General features: G+C 39.7%; 1 protein-coding gene across 1 annotated transcript in view; it reads right to left on the bottom strand.

The window, feature by feature from the left end:
- The window catches only part of GLRA1 (glycine receptor alpha 1), an 81751-nt gene that overhangs the window by 19850 nt on the left and 40535 nt on the right, over nt 1–21366 (bottom strand). Inside the window, exon 3 of the mRNA XM_070933860.1 lies at nt 18278–18345. Coding sequence (XP_070789961.1) covers nt 18278–18345 — 68 coding nt within the window. The remainder of the gene's footprint in view (nt 1–18277; nt 18346–21366) is intronic.

The following is a 21366-nucleotide window of genomic DNA, read 5'->3' as shown; positions in this document are numbered from 1 at the left end:
TGCTGCTTTTTCTGGTTGTCAGTGGAACAGCTACTGCGGTCATCTACGTATGTCTCTTCTCTGCCTACCTCTTTGTTTGCCAGTATAATCTAGATCTGAGCCTGATTTAGCTGTTTAAAGTAACAAATCGAGACAAATTGAATGACATTTGGATGACACAAGAATTGTAACTTCTGCTTAGTCACAAAGATGCCTGCTAACCCCATCTGGTCATCCCCCTTTGTTCCATGGCAATGCCTTCCTAATGACTGCTATTGGCTTGTTTAAGAGGCTACTAAATAGCTCACTAGTTTATGGGGTTCCTCCATCCAACTGCAAAACCAGACAGTGCTGCAAATTTTATAGGCTTGTTTCATAATTTAATTGGAGCTTGTCTCACCAGCTCCGCTGAGAATGATGTCTGCTTCTTAATCTCATGTCTTTACAACTCCCTTGAGCATCTCCAAGCCAGGTGAAGCCAAAATCTTTTATCCTGGACAATGGGTGGCATCTTTGGCTTCCTTTGTCTGGCCAGGGACTCTTTTCTGACATCTGCTCCTTTCCTCCTCGGCCTCAGAGGACAAAAGAAGCAGGTGGTATTTAATAAACAAAAAAGAGGTAATAAAATCTCACAGTCCCTTCCTTCATTTGCATTTTTGATGGGTTTGAGGAATGCCAGATCGTAAACCATTTCCACTGCCCTTGACCAAATTAATTGTTAGGATCAGGATTTATGTGTTTTCTTTACTACATCTCTTCTTTTGGAGGACCTGAGACAGTAAAGAAGATGAGAAAGGAAAGGTGTGGACCGAAACAATGATATGTGTGCTCATTGCTAACTAATATAGAACCTGCTGATTGTTTTCTTTGTCGTTATGTAAGTCAATGGGCCTTAGAATTACTGTCTATTTGGGAAACATTTAAGTTTAGCTTGTGGAGTACTAAATCAGATTGTGAAAAGGACCTTGTGACTGCTTAAGAAAAGGATTCTCTAAGGCAGACTTGGAAATGTATCCAAATCAGTGGTGGAATTCAAATTTTTTTTACTACCGGTTCTGTGGGCATGGCTTGGTGGGTGTGGCGTGGCTTGGTGGGCATGGCTTGGTGGGCATGGCAGGTGAAAGATACTGCAAAATCTCCATTCCCACCACACTCCAGGGAAAGGATATTGCAAAATCTCCATTCCCACTCAGGGGCCAGCCAGAGGTGGTATTTGCCGGTTCTCTGAACTACTCAAAATTTCCGCTGCCAGTTCTCTAGAACCTGTCAGAATCTGCTTGATTTCACCCCTGAAAACAAGGAACTAAGTAACTAACTAAACTAAACTATGACATTAGGTTAAGCCCAGAAGTGAAATATCTGTACAGATATACAATATACAACCATCATATATTTTAAAAAGAATAGACCCTTTTGAGGAAATGTGGATCTACATTGATATGGAAGGCATTGTGCAAAGGTTCGTGTTTTGGGAATGTTTGAAACTCAACTGGCAAATAATTTCATATTTAGTGTATATCTGGCATTTTTTTTTTAAATTAGATTCATATGCCGCCCTTCTCCGGAGACTCAGGACGGCTTACAATGCGCTAAGCAATAGCCTTCATTCTTTTGTATATTTATACAAAGTCAGCTTATTGCCCCCACAACTGGGTCCTCAATTTACCTACCTTAGAAAGGATGGAAGGCTGAGTCAACCTTGAGCCTGGCGAGATTTGAACCTGCAGTAATTGCAGGCAGCTGTTCTTAATAACAGGGTGCTTTAGACCACTGTACTACCAAGGCACTGATAGAAGTTCAGAGATCTCATTTCATTTTGAACAATTTTTCAGTCCTAGTGGCACTGCCTAATTTCTTCCTACCAATGGATCTTCACCTCCAGTTGAATGGGCATGAAGAAAATTATACTTTTTGCTATTTGAGTGGTTGAATACAGTAGCACAGTGATTAGAATACAGTAGTGCAATTCAAAATATCAGAAGTGGCATCTGGCCTGGCAGAATTTATTGGGAAAGTTGATTCTAAAGTTGAAGAACTTAAATCAGAAGTTAATGTAAAGATGAAAGACAATGATTATAAAATTGCTGATGTTGACAATAAAATGCAGAGAGTTGAAGACGAGATTGTTATGATACAATTCAGGGCAATGGAGTTCGCTATACGGCTTCGGGGAATTCGAGAGGAGGAAAGACAGGATTTGAGACAAGTCTGTTCTGAGGCCTTGGCTAAGATTCTACAAGTTAATCCTGATGTGGTTTTTCATAAAATAGACAAAATTTACAGAGTGAACTCTTGGGTGGCCAGACAAAGACAATTACCTAGAGATGTGGTCATATATTTTACAGAAAGAGAAATAAGAAATGATATCCTGCAAAAATCCTTTTACACTTCTGTACAAGTCGGGGGCTCACGAATTGGAATTTATAAAGAATTGCCTCCTAAAATGTTGAAAGCTAGAAAAGAATTTGGCTTTCTTGTTAAGGAATTGCAAAATTTACAGATACCCTTCCGGTGGGACGCACCAGCTGGGATAATTTTCAGATACAAGGGAGAAAGATGCCGTTTGAATACCGTGGAGAAGGCACAACACTTTTATACTACTATTCTTAAGGAAAGAACACCATCTCCACGTACATCTACAGTTTTGGAGATTAAAGAGAGTGAAGAGAAGCAACCTCAACGAGAATTGCAAGAACAGTCCAAGCAGGAATTAGAAGGAGTGCAAGGTGCAGAAGGAGGTTTTTTGGATGAGCCCTTGCTGGAATCTTCTCCAATTTTGGACTCGGTTCGGATGATTGAATCTAAGGATCAACGTATAACTAGAGCTCAATCTAAGTTACTTAAACAAAAGCAACAACAACAACAGGAAAGACAAGACAAGGAAGTTAAGAGTACTGCACAAGAGATTGGAGCTATGGGAGGAGTGAAATCGAAGCTTTCGGATGATCTTCAAGTATTTTGCTCTGTGCTCCGAAAAGAGGCTCATGACCTTTAAGTGTTTATCTTGGAATGTTAATGGGTTGAATTCAGCACAGAAAAGGAAGAAATTATTTACATATTTGAAACAATTTAATAATGATATAATTTGTTTACAAGAAACGCATATTACAACTCAAGATCAAAAATATCTGATAAACTCCAAACTAGGAACACATTTTATATCTTCAACTTCGCAAAAAAAGAATGGTGTGGTTATCTATGTAAATAAAAAATTAACAGCTAAAGTTATAGAAACAGATGAAGATGGTAGGTTTGTAGCAATTGAATTGCTTACGGCAAAGGGCCAAATTCTTTTGATTGGAATTTATGCTCCCAATCAACAACAGGACTATTTCTACAAGATGCTACATACCAAAATACTGCAATGGGATTACAGATCTATTTTAATTATGGGAGACTGGAATGGAGTAATTGATTCTAAATTAGATAAAAAGAGTTTGGCAAAGTCTAGAATCAGACTACCACAGACTTTTTTTGACATGAAAGAAGATATGGAACTAAAAGATGTTTGGAGAATACATAATCCAAAAGAACTGGACTACACTTTCTTTTCTGATAGACACAGATCCTTCTCTAGGATTGACTTTATCTTGTTGTCAGATGATTTACTTGTCAAGACAAAAAGAACAAAGATTTTTCCAAGAACTTTGACTGACCACAGCCCAGTATGGATAGAAATTGAGATGGATAAGGTTGAGAGACGTTCCTGGAGATTAAATGAGAACTTGTTTAGATATGGAAAAAATACAACAGAACTTAAAAAGCATCTGAAAGAATTTTTTGAAATAAATCTGAATAAAGGTACCCCAATTGAAATTGTCTGGGACGCAAGTAAAGCTTATATGAGAGGGGTACTTATCTACATGAACTCTAAACATAGACTGTTTCGACAAAAGAAAAGATCTGAGTTGGAAATAGAAATAAAGAATAAAGAACAGTTACTTATTAAAAATCCAACAGATGAAAGAATAAGCAGTGCTATAAAACTTTTGAGAGACCAATTTCAAATGCTTATGGCGGAACAAGTTGCAACAAATTTACAATATGCGAAGCATAATACATTTTGCAACGCTAATAAACCGGGCAGATGGTTGGCTTACACATTGAGGAAAAAACAAAGTATACGGACTATAGATAGTATTGATATTGGAGGGAAAGAAATTTTTCAACAAAAATTAATTAAAGAAGCTTTTGTGGACTATTATACCAAATTATATGCTAAGGAGGAGGTGCAGAATGGACTTATAGAAAAATACTTAAACGATAAAAGAGTTACAAAAATTACTGATCAACAAAAGGAAAGAATGAATTATCCTATAACAGAGGAGGAGATAATAGTAGCAATTAAACAGTTAAAAACAGCCAAAGCTCCTGGTACGGATGGTTTGACTGCAGTGTATTACAAAACCTTGCAAGTTGAAATGGTGGAACAACTTAGAGATTTATTTTGCAATATTCAACAAGGGGGTAAAATACCCCCATCATGGACAACAGCTTACATATCTTTGATACCAAAAGAACAAGTCGGTCCTAAAAAACCAGAGAATTATAGACCAATATCTCTTCTGAATACAGATTATAAAATCTATGCGAAAGTATTAGCCAACAGGTTGATGCCAGTAATCCAAAAGGTGATTCATGAGGACCAAGCGGGATTTATCGAGGGCAGACACATGAAGGACAATGTAAGGCAAGTAATAGATTTATTGGAATATCTTGAGAAGAATAAACAGATTCCTGCAGTGCTGGTCTTTTTGGACGCAGAGAAGGCCTTTGATAGAGTTGATTGGAATTTTCTACTAAAGACTTTAAAAAAGATGGATTTTGGGGATCAAATTATACAGGCGATTTCAGCAATTTACCAAGAGCAAAAGGCACAGATCATCATTAATGGAAGTTTGACAACAGAGTTTAAAATTGAAAAAGGAACAAGACAGGGATGTCCGTTGTCCCCACTTTTATTTATTCTAACACTAGAAGTCTTGTTAAATACAATACGGGACTCTAATACCTTGAAAGGAATAAGGATTAGGCAAGAGGATTACAGAATAAAGGCATTTGCAGATGATCTGGTTGTTACCCTATCATAACCAATGGAATCAATAATCCTGATGAAGGACATTATACAAGACTATGGTAAAGTCTCAGGTTTTAGACTGAATCCAAAAAAGACTAAAATGATAGTTAAAAACATGACACAAGATCGTAAACATGAGCTTGAAAGGAGGGCAGGTTTTGAGACTGTACCTAAGGTAAAATATCTAGGAGTTCAGGTTGCAGAATCAAACATGAAATTGTTTCAAAATAACTATGAGGTGTTGTGGCGAGAGGTGCAGAAAGACATGGAGACTTGGAAAAAACTGCAGCTGTCTTTACTTGGAAGAATAGCAGCAGTTAAGATGAACATTTTGCCAAGATTTCTTTTTTTGTTTCAAATGATTCCGGTGCTTAAAAGTGATAAACAATTGAAAGTTTGGCAATCTGGAGTGAATAAGTTTGTCTGGAACGAGAAGAAGCCGAGAGTGAAATTGAAAATTATGCAAGATGTTCCAGAAAGAGGAGGTCTTAAACTTCCAAACCTACAGCTATATTATGATGCGGCAGCTTTAACTTTAACAAGTGATTGGTTTGGAAGGAAAAAGACTGGAATATTGAATGCAGAAAGTTTTGATCTTGAATTTGGATGGCATGCTTACTTATTTTACGACGACAAAGTAGATAAAGTATTTAAAAGTCATATACTTAGAGATTCTTTGATGAGAGTTTGGAAGAAGCACCGACTCAAATGGGATTATAAAATACCGCTATGGCTGGATCTTGGTCATACTTTGTGGAATACAAATATAATGTCACTCGGGGGGTTTTTATATAAAGAGGTTCTTTTTACAGATGCGGGCAGATGGCAGCTGAAGACATTGCAGACACTGTTGGATGAAGGGATTAATTTAACTTGGCTACAATATAATCAATTACAACTGAGATGGAAAGAGGACCAAAAAACTGGTATTATGTTGCATGAGGAAGAATTGGTTAGACATATAAGAGAGAAAGGTCCAATGCATATCAAAAGGCTTTATAATGTTTTGCTAGAAAGAGATTCAGAAACTGAACTAGTTAAAGACTGTATGATTAAGTGGGCACAGAATTTTGAAGAACCAGTGATGCTGGAAACATGGGAAAAAATTTGGGTTCAGAATGTTAAATTTACACAGTCGCAGAACCTGAGGGAAAATTTCTACAAAATGTTTTATAGATGGCATTTAGATCCCAAAAAGTTGTCATGTATGTACCCTAATGTTCAGCCAAAATGTTGGAGATGTGAATGTTTGGATGCTACGTATTATCATGTTTGGTGGACCTGTAGGAAAGTTAAGGCTTTTTGGATAAAAATTTGGTGGGTCATGCAGAATGTTTTGAAGAAAAAAATTCAATTTTCTCCACAACTGTTTTTACTGGGTATAGTTAGGGGTTTTACATTGGGTGAAACAAAATTGATATTGTATATGATAACAGCAGCAAGATTGTTGATAGGTAAATACTGGAAGAATGAAGCTTTGCCCACTATTGAGGAATGGACTTTGAAGATGGCCAGTTTTGCAGAGATGGCGAAGATTTCAGCATATTTAAAAGACTGTTCACAAGAGACTTATGAGTGGGAATGGAAAAGGTGGATAGAATATGTTCAGAACAAATATCAAACTAGAAAGTATCAAATAGCTTTTACTTGAAAATAATGTACTAGAAATTTTTTAAAGTAATGAGATAAAGAGAAAAATTATACAGGGGAGGGAGGGGCTTAAGTTTATATATAAGTGTTATATTAGGGTTCTTCATGATTATGAGTATATTATGGGGAAGTCTGGGGGGAGGGGAGGGTTAGGGAGGGTTAGGGAGGTTGGGAAGTCTGGGGGGAGGGGAGGGTTAGGGAGGGTTAGGGAGGTTGGGAAGTTTGGGGGGGGAGGTGGGGGGGGAAAAAGGGGTGAAAATGTAATTGTAAAACTTTTGCAATAAAAAAAAAAAAGAATACAGTAGTGCAGACTAAGTCTGCTGATTTGACGGCTGCCAGCAGTTTGGCAGATTGAATCTCACCAGACTCAAAGTTGACTTAGCCTTCCATCCTTCCAAGGTGGGTAAAATGAGGACCCAGATTGTCCTTGCAATATGAAGACTCTGTAAACCGCTTAGAGAAGGCTGTAAAAGCACTGTGAAACAGTATATAAGTCTAAGTGCTATTGCTATTGCTACTTACAAGGAGTACAAACTTATGTTTCCATATTCCAATTAATTAGCCATTTCTTCTTCCTAAAAGTATGATGTCTCTCAGATAATGGTTCAGTTGCTGAAGGCAGCTAATAATGTGATCAACCTTAAATACAACTAATCAGCTGCAGAGGTTAGATGTCAGGATAGAAAGATATGGGAAAACCTGGAAAAGGTAAAAGCATCCTGAATCTCTGCCAACAGCAGCCAGCTGAACAAATCAAATAAATGGATCTGCCACCCTCACTTTTTTTGTTTGTGAAAATCGGTGATGGCTGCAGTCAGTGAAAATCAATGTAATTGATCTAATGGCCTGAAAGCAAAATACTATTTTGCTTATTTAATTATAATTGCTAAGATCTGGCAAGTCAGTTTTGTTCTTGTGCTGATTTCACATGAGACACAAAATAAATGTATATTATAAAGATGATGCCAGGACATAGTGATGGACATGGGGCTGTTCCTTCTAGCCAAATAAAAATGCTACCAACCATTGGTAGTCTGCTGGTCTTTGAGCCAGCAGAAAACTCCCAATACAAAATTTGCTGTTCCCACTAATAATCCCTATGAATTCTCAAGCACTATGCTGATAAATGTTGCTGCCCTTATTTATAGTGCTCATGACATATTAAAGAGAAGAACTAGTGGATTCCCCTAGCTTTGTTCTCCTCATTTCTTATCAAACATTAACAGCTGATAGGAAAAGATTCACCAATTACTTTTCTTAATGTGGGATGGCCTGAGGGAGGTGAGTTTGGACAGGTAACTAGACTGGTCAGTTTAGCCATTTGTTTAAATTTGTTGTGGAGTGTCCAAAGAATTTTTATCTCAGGGCAACTAAGGCACTGGTTCTGGAGGAGCCTACAATCCAGTGGTAGGTTTCAATTTTTTTTACTACCGGTTCTGTGGGTGTGGCTTGGTGGGCGTGGTAGGGGAAGGAAACTGTAAAATCTCCATTCCTTCCCCAATCCAGGGGAAGGTTACTGCAAAAATCTCCCTTTCTAGCTGGGACTTGGGAGGCAGAGAATAGATGGGGGCGGGGCCAGTCAGAACTTTTACTACCGGTTCTCTGAACTACTCAAAATTTCTGCTACCGGTTCTCCAGAACTGGTCAGAACCTGCTGAAACCCACCTCTGCTACAATCCTCTTGCACTGATGACGTTATCTAGTTGAGTAATGAAACATCTCAAGCAAACAAACAAGCTCAGAGACCATAAAGAACCCCACGGTTCAACCATGAGTTACAGATATTCTCTGCTATTGGTGGAGTGCATCACCTTGTATTCAAGGAAAAAGTTGTGTTGGGATAGGGAAGAAACAGCTTCTTTCTGACTAAAATAGTTAAGGACAACTTAGGCTTCTTCAGGAATGGACTGTAGATCAAATGGAGGTAACATCCTTATTTAATTTTTACTTATTCTTTTCATGTATTCAAATTATGTTTATACTGTTACCTGTTATCTTACATATGCTTGACAAATAAACTTTTGATGATTATGTTATGATCCTGATTGAAAAAAAAATGTCCCTGGACATGCTTATATCAGAATTTGATATGAAGGTAGAATGGCTTGTGTTATTGTGTTGCATACTGAAATAACACAAGAATGGCTTGCTGGCTTTGAGAACTTAGTCTAAATGGAAGTGGGACCATATTGTTTTAAGGTGAGAAGTTAAGGTACTATATGCAGAAGAAGGAATTTAATGGGATATAGCCAATAACAAACATTCAGGTTTTTTTCATGGACCTGTGAAATTGGGTTGTTCTTACATCTTTTTAAAGGATCTTTTAACAGCAGTCACACATAGTATGAAAAGCTATAAAGGAAAGTTGCTGCCAAATTAGGAATATACAGTTTTCTTGGCAACAACATGGAAATACTTTGCCATATTCTTCTTTTGGTTTTTTTTTTTTTATTATTTTCCGATCTAATCTACTGCTTTAGGATTTCTAGATTGTTCTCCATCCAAATATTACTTCAGTCAGATTTGTTCAGAATCAGCCAAGGCTGGCTATATGCTATTGTGAGAAAGCTCAAATGAAATTTATAAGGTGGACATAGATCAGACAGACAGAAAGACAGAAATATAGAGAGATAGATATGAAGGTTTAAGTCTTATGTACCCCTAATAGCATGTTCAGGGGCAAATATGCAGATTTTCTTGGGTGATGAAATCTAAACAAGGCAGGAATTCCATTTTAATATGCAGCCCTGATGGATGCAGCCCTCTACTGCAGGTAGACAGTAGAGAATGGAAGTGAAATGGACTAGAGTTCTCTCTGCTCTCCTGTTCAGTTGGCCTGCAGATTGTTAGAATGCATGGATATTTTTCAAATAATTGGCTGAAAATGAAATAGCTCACTGGAGCCAGAAAAGAAAAGAATTCCTACCGGTAGGTTGCTAGACCACCCATACACTCAAACATCGCAGAAGAAAAGACTAAATTTGATCCTGTTTCAAATAAACTAACGAAGAGCCAGGAAAACAGACAACTCAGCTCTTGAAATGATTGGATCAGCCAGTTTCAATGCCAAATCTAAACTGGTCCAAAATCATAATCTGGCAGTACCCAGAGGCTCAATGTCTTAGCAATTTAGTTGAAAACTGTCAGTTTCAGTTTAGACCTGAACTGCAGTGGGAAAAAGTCAAGAATGGATGGACACAGCTAAAGCAGGTATTCCCATCTCTTTTGTATGCTTTTAACAACAAGGGCATACACAAACAAGATTTACTGTATGCCTGTGATGAACATTGTCATGCCTTCGAGTGCAAAAATTAGTGCATGGGTGACAGAGAAATATTTTCCAAATCACTTCCTTCTTACACACCAGCTGTCTCTTTGTATTTTACATTTTCAAAAGGGATACTACAATAATTTATGCTCTCTCACAAGCATAGGCTTTTTTAAAAAATAGTCAAAATAGGCTACAAAAAACCTGATGCTTGGGATTCTATAAGGTGGCAGGGTTTTGTAAGGCTGCTGCTTATCTTTCAAGAGTTCTGTTGACTTTGGCTATTTGATGGGACGTGCCTCTCTTTAATTCAACCTATGTATTTGCAGCTGCAGTAGAAATAGAAAGCAACAATAATTTACCAGGCATTGCAAAGAAAATATCAATAAGCCTTCAAGGGAGACCAAATCAAGGGAAAGCTTCTGATCCTAAATTGGAATATGACATTTTTAATATCTCCTGTTTACAAAAAATACTTTGTATTGGATTGTGAAATTATAGGATGGCTAACTATGATTTTTCAATGAATTTACATCCAGACTCTACTTTCTTGAGTTCTCTCTATTACCCTTTTGAGCAGCAGCATTTGTTCTTGGCTCCCTAAAGAGTTATAATATGGATGACTTTAATCTATTTAAAGAGAAGTCATCCATAATATATCCATAGATCACAAAGTCATCCGTAATATCTACAGATCACATAAGGGCACTGCTGAATGAGGATACCAAATGTCAATGCATGGTCTTTAAAAGTTGCTTTCTATCTCCTTACTTTGAATTGGTTAAAGGTCTTTTCATTATTTCAGACTGGATATTACTAATTCTATGTGACTCATCTCTTTACATGTTGTATATACTGCATTCATAACGTTTTCATCTGGCTTTCTGCTTCTAAACTTTATATAATAGATACATAGCAGGAGCCCAATGTTTGTCCCAAAGTTTAGAACATTTTGGTAAGGTAAAAAACAGCCATTTATTGAGTTTATTTATTTGTTTATTTAAAACATTTATATAGCTATCTTATAACCAGCTTATAACCAGCTCTGGCCAGCTCCTAATCAAAAGTTAAAACAGCATAAAAGTCATACTAAAACTATAAAAACTATACACGCTAAAAACAAAACCTGGTGCCAAGTCAAACTTCTGATGTGCAGTCATCTCATTTTATCCTAGCCCTTGAGGGAAAAACCAGATCTTCAAAGCTTTATGGAAGGCTGGGAAGGCAGTGGCCTGCCAAACTTCGGATGGAAGGACGTTCCATAGAACAAAGGCTACTATGGAAAAAGCACACTTTCTAGTTCCCATAAATGGCAATATTTTGGAAAAGGGACTAGGAGCATGCCAACCCTATCTGATTTGGTAGGACAGGTAGATGTCCTTAGGGAAAGGTGGTACCACAGATAACCTGGTCCTGTACCATGTAGGTCTTAAAGGTGACAACCAGCACTTTGAATGGCACCTGGAAAGAAACCAGATGCCATTGCAGCTTGCGCAACAGATGGGCAATCCTAAGGGCCCTCTTTACTATGCATTCTACACCAGTTGAAGTTTCTGGGTGATCTTCAAGGGCAGTCCCACGTGGAGCACATTGAAGCAATTCAAATGGGAAATGACCGAGTGACTGTGAGAAAATTGTACTCAGTGCCTAGTGATTGCATGTTTCACATTGCCTTCCTCGGGGATTTTCTTTGTTATAACTCCCCAAGCTACCCTAGAGCCTTGAGATCCCCCATAACCTCTTATTCGCATACTATTCAAGTTCTACCATGCTTGCCTTATTGCTACTTGCTGTACCAATCATCAGCAGGTAAACATGCCATCTTGACTTTAGAGATCCCCTCTTTAGGCATTCTAGGAAAAGAGCCATGTTTATGTACGGTAGCCAAAAAAACAGAAGTTGTCTAGTAGCATCATTTCTGACTAACACATTTTATCAAATTGAAAGCTCATTAAAAGCCTTTTGTTACAATGCTTATGCTTTACAAAGTTTATGGTTTTATTAGCCAGAAAAAGTGCTATTGGATTCCTTCCCATAACTTAGGTATTCCATCAAAAAAGGCTGCTCTTTTGTGTTCCTGCTCACCACATTACAGAATGCTCCTCTAAATAACATTTAATTAAACTGGAGGATTCACTTCCATTAGATGATGATGGTTTTAAAAGGAGACTGACCAAATTCATGATGGACCTGGCTATCAATATTATTGTTTGCATGATTGTACAGTAGTATGCATCAACTGCTTGGAACAATAGGACAATCATCTTACTGTCTGTGCTTGTAAGATTTCTGAAATGTGTATGATGCTGAATGCTAGACCAGTAGTTCAAATGACTTTTATAATGGTTTGATTGCATTCTGTCTGTAGTGTTGGCTCTCAATCAGTAGTTTTACATGCAGAGTTCTCCTTGATAGGAACTGACACTAAGTGTCTTCTTGTACAGCTTTCATGGTATAGGACAAATTGGGCATTCATTATCTGTGCACCATTGAGCAATGAAGCTACTTGGTCTCACTTATGGTAACAGCTTGCATCGCTGGCAGCCGGGCACTCAATGATCACACAGGATGGATTTCAGTTGTCTTTCCTTCCACTGCAATTATTAATAAAGATAAGAGTTGCCCTCCCTTGTAGTTGCCTTCAGCTTCCACTCAAACCCCTTCTAGGTGGTGGTGAATTGACTTTTACTAGTGACAAATATCTAAACTGATTAGCCAAAACACAAGAAAACTATCCTTAATAAAATGTAATGGGTTTTTTCCCCACACTTTGGTGCCACACATTGGGTGGTAGTAGTAGTAGTGATAAGAATTCCCATGATTCTTAAACTCATAGTTAGAACCCAAATTATCAGAAATTACCCAATCTAAATACTGTGATATTTGTTGGATGAATAGATAATAACAGGAGTGGGTGGGATGGCAAACTACAAGGGATAGCACTTAGCTGCATCTTCCACAGCACAATTTAGTAGTTGAGATTCACTGCACTGCAATAAGTAACAATCACCATTTAGGTAGTTAGAGCAATGCATCTAGCAATTGACTAGCACCAAATATCTACATATTTGTCCCTAAGAACATTTTGTTTATTATTTATATACCACCCATCTCACTGTTGAAGTGACTCTGGGTGGTTTACAAGTAAAAAATAATAAAATCCGCATAAAAGTCTATACAAAAATAAATAATTAAAAATAATTAAAAAGACAGAGAGAGCACCTTCAAGCCACTAGCCACCCACAGAGTTGCATCCTATTCTCGGATCCCCATACTAGTTGACAGAACCAGACCTTAACACTCTTCAGGAAAGTCAACAGAATGGGGGGCCAACTTCATCTCAGACGGTGTGTGTGTGTGTGTGTGTGTGGAAAAGGAGATGTTCTACAGGACAGGGGCAACAGCAGAGAAGACTGTCTTCCTAGTCTCTATCTGTCAACATTTTTTTCACTGATGGAGTCGGCAACAAGCCCCTCCTGCCTGACCAGGTGGGACAAGTTGATGTAACTTGTAAGAGCCAAGGTGGTGCAGTGATTAGAATGCACTATCACAGGCTACTGCTGACTGCCCACTGACTGCAATTTGGCAGTTCGAATCTCACCAGGCTCAAGGTTGAGTCAGCCTTCCATTCTTCCGAGGTTGATAAAATGAGGACTCAGATTGTTGGGGGCAATGTGCTGACTCTGTAAACCATTTAAGAGAGGGCTGTAAAGCGCTGTGAAGTGGTATATATAAGTCTAAGTGCTATTGCTATTGCTAACTGGGATGATATGGTTCCTCAGGTAACCAGGGTCCATGCTGTGAAGAGCTTTCAAGATCATAACCAATATTGTACCCAATATAGCTTGCGCAGTAGATATGTTTCATGCGTATTCCTAGTGGCACCCAACACTGCCTCTACTGCTGCGTTTTGCACCACCTGCAGCTTTCAGATGCTTTACAAGGACAGCCCAGTGGGTTTTTTTTTTTGGATTTCACCACTTTGGATTTCAAGCGTGGCTTGGTGGGCGTGGCAGGGGAAGGATACTACAAAATCTCCATTCCCACCCCACTCTGGGGCCAGCCAGAGGTGGTATTTGCCGGTTCTCCAAACTACTCAAAATTTCCCCTACCGGTTCTTCAGAACCTGTCAGAACCTGCTGGATGTTACCCCTGGGACAGCCCCATGTAGAATGCATTGCAGTAATCCATTTGATACAAAGAATGAGAAATGTTTGTTGATATAGTACTAGATTAAGATCGTTAAGATACCTTTGCCGCTCAGAACCATTCCATATACATCTCCCTCCTTTAAAAACTAGATAGATATATGGATAGATGCATAGAGTCTGACTCCTTTCTTTGTTACTTATTTTGTGAATTGTACTATTGGAATCCTCATCCTCAAAAATTCTATGCATTTTCTGTGTAATTTGCCCTCTTATCCTCCCTAATGTTTGAGGAATATTGATCTGCTTGCCAGAATTTTCTTTCTTGTATCTCCTGATAATCTCTCCTGTATTTATAGTCTTTGTGTTCTATCCAGCATTTATTATCCCCTTTTGTAATGGTGAACTCATTGGACCTTTACATGGTAATGTAATAATACCTACTACTTTGTGTGCTGCAAAGAGATGGTCTGAAGCATCTTTAAATGTCAACTTTAATGTCTTATGTGCGAGCTAAAATTCCCAACACTGGCATTTTAATAATCTTTCCAAATAAAAAAAAGGAAATTATAATAACTGTGTAAATTTCAACCCAAGAGGATAAGTATTCATACAGTGATCCCAAAACTAAAGTAGAGCCATCAAACTCTGTTGCCTATATCTGCTCAGAAAGCCGGCTCTTTGTTTTTCTACAAAAATGACCTGCTAATGCAATTTTCCACTTCAAAATAAGTCTTTCAGAATAGTAAAATAGTTCACCGTGGCTCCTTAGTTCCACCGCTAAAATGAATAATTCCATTAGAAAAATCCGTGTTTCAGTTAAAACAAATCTTAAAGAGTGTGTGTGTGTGTGTGTATGGGGGGAAATTCCTTCTAAAGATGATAATAATATCAGCTTTGTGATCTGATGATGTAAATGCTTTGGGTTTCTGCCTTCCTTTTATATTTTAAATAATGGGTCCATGGAATTTTATGTGCCACACTCAAATTGATGCACAATGCTAATATATTAACCATATGAACCATTGCAATCGTGTCCCTGTGCCAAGCTGAAATAATGGCACAGAATGTTATAATCAGTATATACTTGATATACAGGTAGTCCTTGAGTTACAACAGTTCATTTAGTGACCGTTCAACGTTATAACGGCATTGAAAAAAGTGACATATGGCCGTTTTTCACATGACCATTGCAGTATCTCCATGGTCCCATGATCAAAATTTGGATGCTTGTCAACTGACTCATATTTATGATGATTGCAGTGTCCAAGGGTCATATGATCACTTTTACAACATTCTGACGAGCAAAATCAATGAGGAAGCCAGATTCACTTTTCAACCGTGTTACTAATGTAACACCTGCAGCAATTCACTTAATTCACTGTGGCAAGAAAGGTCATAAAACGGGGCAAAATTCACTTAACAAATATTGGGCTCAGTTGTCGTCGTAAATCAGAAACTACCTCTACTGTAGTATATAGTGTAAAGGACATGGATTAGCTGTGTTTGTATTAACTTGAACGCACCCTGAAGACACTGAATCTGTAGCATTTTTTAAAGTTGGAGTTTTCCATTTTTGCCTGGTGTGAGAACCAGATTATAGGACATGACTATAAATCAGTGGTTTTCTAATGCTAATCTGTGAACTAACATAGATTCTGAAACAACCCAGAAATCAATTTAATCTGCAGCTGAATGGAGAAGTTGATTCCCTCTACTTTCAGTTAACTACTTTCAGTTAACTGGCTCATGACTCGGCTGAAGACCTAGTGGCCACCTGGGACAGTGCGGCCGCCGGGGCTTTGGACCACGTCGTGCCTTTGCGGCCTCTGACCTGGCACTGAACTCACCTAGCTCCTTGGTTCTCCGAGGAGCTGAGGGAGATGAAGCGCCGGAAAAGACGCCTGGAGAGTAGTTGGAGGATCAGCCGCTCCGAAACCGACCGAACACTGGTGAGGTCTCATATTAAGACCTACCTAGTGGCAATAAACGCGGCAAAATCTAGCTATTTTGCCACTCTTATCGCATCATCAGATAATCGCCCAGCCGCCCTGTTTAGGGTGACCCGCTCCCTCCTCCATCTGGAAGCGCGGGATGATCCCTTGCAGGGCCGAGCTGAGGACTTTGTGCAGTATCTGCATGACAAGATCGCTCAGATTCGGGAAGGCCTGGGGCAGGTCTTGAGAATGTTATCTGGGAGGAGTTTGATCCTGTGGCTCCCGAGGACGTGGACAGGATCCTGGGACGGCTGAACGTGACCACATGTTTATTGGACCCGTGTCCCTCCTGGTTGGTGCTGGCTTCCCGGGAGATTACACGAGGCTGGCTCCAGAGGATTGTTAACGCCTCTCTGGGTGAGGGTGTCTTGCCGGCCACTTTGAAAGAAGTGGTGGTGAGGCCCCTCCTCAAGAAGCCCTCTCTGGATCCAGCTGTTTTGGCTAACTATCGTCCAGTCTCCAACCTTCGCTTCGTTGCGAAGGTTATTGAGAGTGTGGTGGCGCGGCAGTTTCCCCAGTACCTGGATGAAGCTGTCTATCTGGACCGCTCCAGTCCGGCTTCCGGCCTGGGCACAGCATGGAAACGGCATTGGTCGCGTTGGTGGATGATCTCTGGAGGGCTCGGGATAGGGGTTGCTCCTCTATCCTGGTCCTGTTAGATCTCTCAGTGGCTTTTGATACCATCGACCATGGTATCATGTTGCACCGGTCGAGGGGGCTGGGGGTGGGGGGCATCGTTTTGCGGTGGTTCTCCTCCTACCTCTCTGACCGGTCGCAATCTGTGTTGACAGGGGGGCAGCGGTCAACCCCGAGGCACCTTGCTTGTGGGGTGCCACAAGGGTAGGTCCTCTCGCCCCTTCTGTTCAACATTTATGTGAAGCCACTGGGTGAGATCATCCGTGGCTTTGGGGTGGAGTTCCATCAGTACGCTGACGACACTCAGCTGTACATCTCCACCCCAGGTCACCCCAACAATGTCCTTGAAGTGATGTCCCAGTGCCTGGAGGCCGTGCGGGCCTGGATGGGGAGAAACAGGCTCCGACTCAACCCTTCCAAGACCGAGTGGCTGTGGCTTCCGGCGTCCCGATATAGCCAGCTGGTGCCATCGCTGGCTATTGGGGGTGAATCATTGGCCTCCACGGAGAGGACTCGCAACTTAGGCATCCTCCTGGATGCATGGCTCTCTTTAGAAGAGCATATGACGGCCGTGGCCAGGGGGGCTTTCTATCAGGTTTGCCTGATTCGCCAGTTGTGTCCCTTTCTGGATCGGGACTCCCTACGCACGGTCACTCAAGCACTCGTCACTTCCCGCCTGGACTACTGCAATGCTCTCTACATGGGGCTCCCCTTGGGGTGCACCCGGAGGCTGCAGTTGGTCCAGAATGCGGCCGCGCGGGGGATTATGGGAGCGACGGGGCGCTCCCATGTGTCACCTCTCCTGCGCGAGCTGCACTGGCTTCCTGTGGTCTTCCAGGTGCGCTTCAAGGTGTTGATGATCACCTTTAAAGCGCTCCATGGCTTAGGGCTGGGGTATTTGCGAGACCGCCTTCTGCCACCAATAGCCTCCCACCGGCTGGTTCGCTCGCACAGAGAGGGCCTCCTCAGGGTGCCGTCGGCCAGACAGTGCCGGCTGGCGACCCCCAGGGGGAGAGCCTTTTCTGTGGTGGCACCAGCCCTCTGGAACGACCTACCCCCTGAGTTACGCACGATATCAGACCTCCGGACTTTTCGTCAGGCCCTAAAAACACACTTATTCCATTTAGCTGGGCTGGCTTGATCCCGTCCTCTCAGTTTTAATTGATTCGGTTTTAATTTGGGTTGTTTTAAACTATTTGGGCCAAAATTATTTAATTGTTTTTAAATTGTTTTTTAAATTTTGTATACAATGTTTTATTTTGGCTGTGCGCTGCCCTGAGTCCTGCGGGAGAAGGGCGGTATAGAAATAAAATAAAATAAAAAAATAAAAATAAAAATAAAACAATGTTGGCCTCATCCTCTCAGTAAAAATACAGTCAGCTTGGGATTCATTGCTGATCAAAGGAAAAAAATAAATAAAAGATGGGAATAGGGAATCAGTGACATATTTTAAGGGTATAATAAGTTAAATGTCAGTGTTGACTTGGAAGTTTGCAGAGATGACATGCTTCATTCTACTTACCATTGTTGTTTCTGCAATAGATCCAAAGCTGTTGATGAAAATATTGCAGCTCACATTCACTGCTGGACCTGTAAAATAAATAAAGGCTGATAGCATCTGTTGGGTATCAATCCATCAAAGAACAGTAGACTATTACAGTTGAATTAAAGTACAGTTGACAAGTACAGTTGTCTCTTACTGAATCCATTGCCCTAGTATAAGTTACAATGGTAATAAATCTTTTCATTTGATAACATTCTTCTATTGCCTTATACGAGATCAGTTTTGTAGTTTGTGAAGACTTTTCCTAATGCCTCTGCTTCCCATTTTGGCATTACCAGTGGCTGTTTATACATAAAGGCTACATACATACTTATCATCCGTGCACCCAAACCTAGTTGTATGGTGATTTGACATAGGAACCACATTGTAACCATATTTTTCATTATACACTTAATTTATGCAGTTGGAAGTTGCTACACTATAAAAGAAAGGTTAGATTGTGAGGAAGGCAGATGTGATTTTAAAGTGAAAATTAAAATTTTAAAAAGAAGCAATATATTAATTGTGTAGAAAAAAAATATTAACTCTGGTTCATAGATTCATAGAGTTTTAGAGTCGGACAGGGGACCTTAGCGGTCCCCTAATCCAGTGGAAAATCTACTAAGGCATTTTGGAGACTTGGACCTCTATTTGAAGACCTCCAATGTAACATGACATATAATGAGATAGCCTATTCTACTGGTTGACAGCTCTTACTGTCAGGAATTTTCTTCTAGCATTTAAACTTAATTTCCCCCTTGGCCCCACTTGCTTAATTGCATTGTTCCCACCTAGTTTTTGGAGACATGCCTCTAGCATGCCATTTAAAGACTAAGGGAGATCCTTATGTAGAAGTAGTTATGCACAGAAAGCTTTATATGACACAGAGTTATTTTTCTTACTTTGCCATCACTGCCATTCTTGATCTGATTAGGATTTAATTTGATCCAACAGGATATAGGAAGCACATTCTACTGATTCACGTCTTCCTTCCTATTCACTGATCTTTGTTTCTTTTTCAGACTAACCTTTCGTTGGGAACGGGAAGGCTCAGTGGGTAAATTGGGGCCCATTTCTCCAGAGTAACGTTATTTAAATCCTTTCAGCTCCTTGACTTCAGATCACAAAGACCCAGTGGACAAAAGGATTCAGAAAACCCCACATGTCCTTTCCAATAAAAGACTAACAAAGGGCATCCAAGCTGGGAAGCAGCTGAAGAGGTCCCAAGAGGAAATGACAATTTGAGTCAGAGGCTTGAATGTCTAGTAACTGAAATGATCAGAAAAGTGCCGCGTCGCGATTCGCTTGATTTCCTTTTTGTTTTAGTATCTGTTATTTCTTGGCTCTCTACCTTGGAAAGATGACAGAATTAAACAAGCCAGCAAACCTAGCCCAAATATAAATAAATCTTTGCAAATAGCAGTGGCAGACTGCAACATTCAGAAAGGATAATGTATCAATCTATATTCAGGACCAGGATATGGCTGACTGAACATGAAGGGGAAAAGGGTGAGCACAGATCTGTCTGGCTTCAAAGGGCTTGCCAGGAAACAGTTCCAGCTAATGGTCTAGATTCCTTGAGGATTCCTTGATAGAATCAAAGGGTCAGTTCACACCTGCAGGCCAGGTGCATAGAAAAGAATCCTATAGGATTATTTGAATAGCAAGATGGGCAGCATATAAATGTAATAAATAAATAAAAAAGAATAGGGAGCAGTAGCACCATTAATAGAAGGCCAGGAAAGAGAAGATGATGAAGATAAAGATGATGATGATGATGATGATGATGATGATGATGATGATGATGATGAAGAAGAAGAAGCAGAAGAAGAAGAGGAGGAGGAGGAGGAGGAGGAGGAGGAGGAAGAGGAGGAGGAGGAGAACAAGAAGGAGAAGAAGAAGGTTATTATTATTGAATGATCTGTTTTGCAGTAAACTACAGTATTTCAAAAGTTTTAAGAAATAATAGAAATGCAGAGGAGATGAGGCAAATGACATGAGAAAAAATCTATCATTTGGTTAAAGTGCACTTTTCTGTGGTTTTCTGTAATAAAAGGCAAAGAAGGAGAGAGCTTATCGATGCTAGAGGCTAGACTGGAAATATCATGCCAGCTAGAGGTCCAAGGGCTGATTCTACCCAAGGCAGTTTTAATTGAACTAATGTTAGACTCTCAGTAATGTTTTGAAACTGTGGTGAATGCTCTAGAAATAAGAGAGGATTCAAACTTATATTTTGTAACAATATATTTAGAAAAATTTAATAGATGCAAAGGTGTATTTAAAATCAAGCAGAGAGTAAAGGATGTTAATTCTACAGCAATCCTCAAGTCAATCAAATAAAGAAACTGTGTGAAAACTAGTTATTGTAAAACCATATTCAAGAAAGGACAACACAACAACACTGTTAGGCAACAGAATGATAAAGCAGGCAGACAGAAACATTATCTTGATACAGAGGAGATTTCCAGAACTAACAAAAAATCATTATAAAAGAATCTGCACTAATTTGGTGAAACCAGTAATTTAATTAAGACAGGGGAGAGATTCAATTGGGCATGGATTGCAAAGCTTCCATTTATCCAGCAGATGGAAGACAAATCTGTTTTAAAGGAAAGACTCTCCATGACTACAGAGAAATGAGAAAGAGAGGAGAATTGGACAGTCGTTTATTTGAATGAGAAGACTAAAACTGTAAAATAGTAGCTATATAAGAAGAAATTGTGGTATAGAAGCTAGGTAATATAAATTGGATTCTAGTATCTCAATCTGAGCAAGAGATCCTGGTGAAATAAATGTATATACTGTATTAAAGGGGAAAAAACCCCAATTCCATTTTGGACTCTCTAGAGAGTTTGTCTTTACAATGATATTGCCAGACCCATGTCAACTACCGTATTTTTTGGACTATAAGATGCACCTAAATTTACAGGAGGAAAAAATAATTGTTGGCCTCCGTGCGTCGTGTTTTCGCCCTCTCTGGTCCCCAGAAGCATTCTGCAGTGCTCCACATGGCCCATTTTAACAAAAAATGGGCCATGTGGAGCACTGCAGAGTGCTTCTGGGGGCTG

This window comes from Pituophis catenifer, unplaced genomic scaffold, assembly GCF_029215685.1.
Source record: "Pituophis catenifer annectens isolate HBS135680 unplaced genomic scaffold, rPitCat1.0.hap2 SCAF_2, whole genome shotgun sequence".
Classification (NCBI taxonomy): Eukaryota; Metazoa; Chordata; class Lepidosauria; order Squamata; family Colubridae; genus Pituophis; species Pituophis catenifer.
This window is presented reverse-complemented; position numbering and strand designations above follow the sequence as displayed.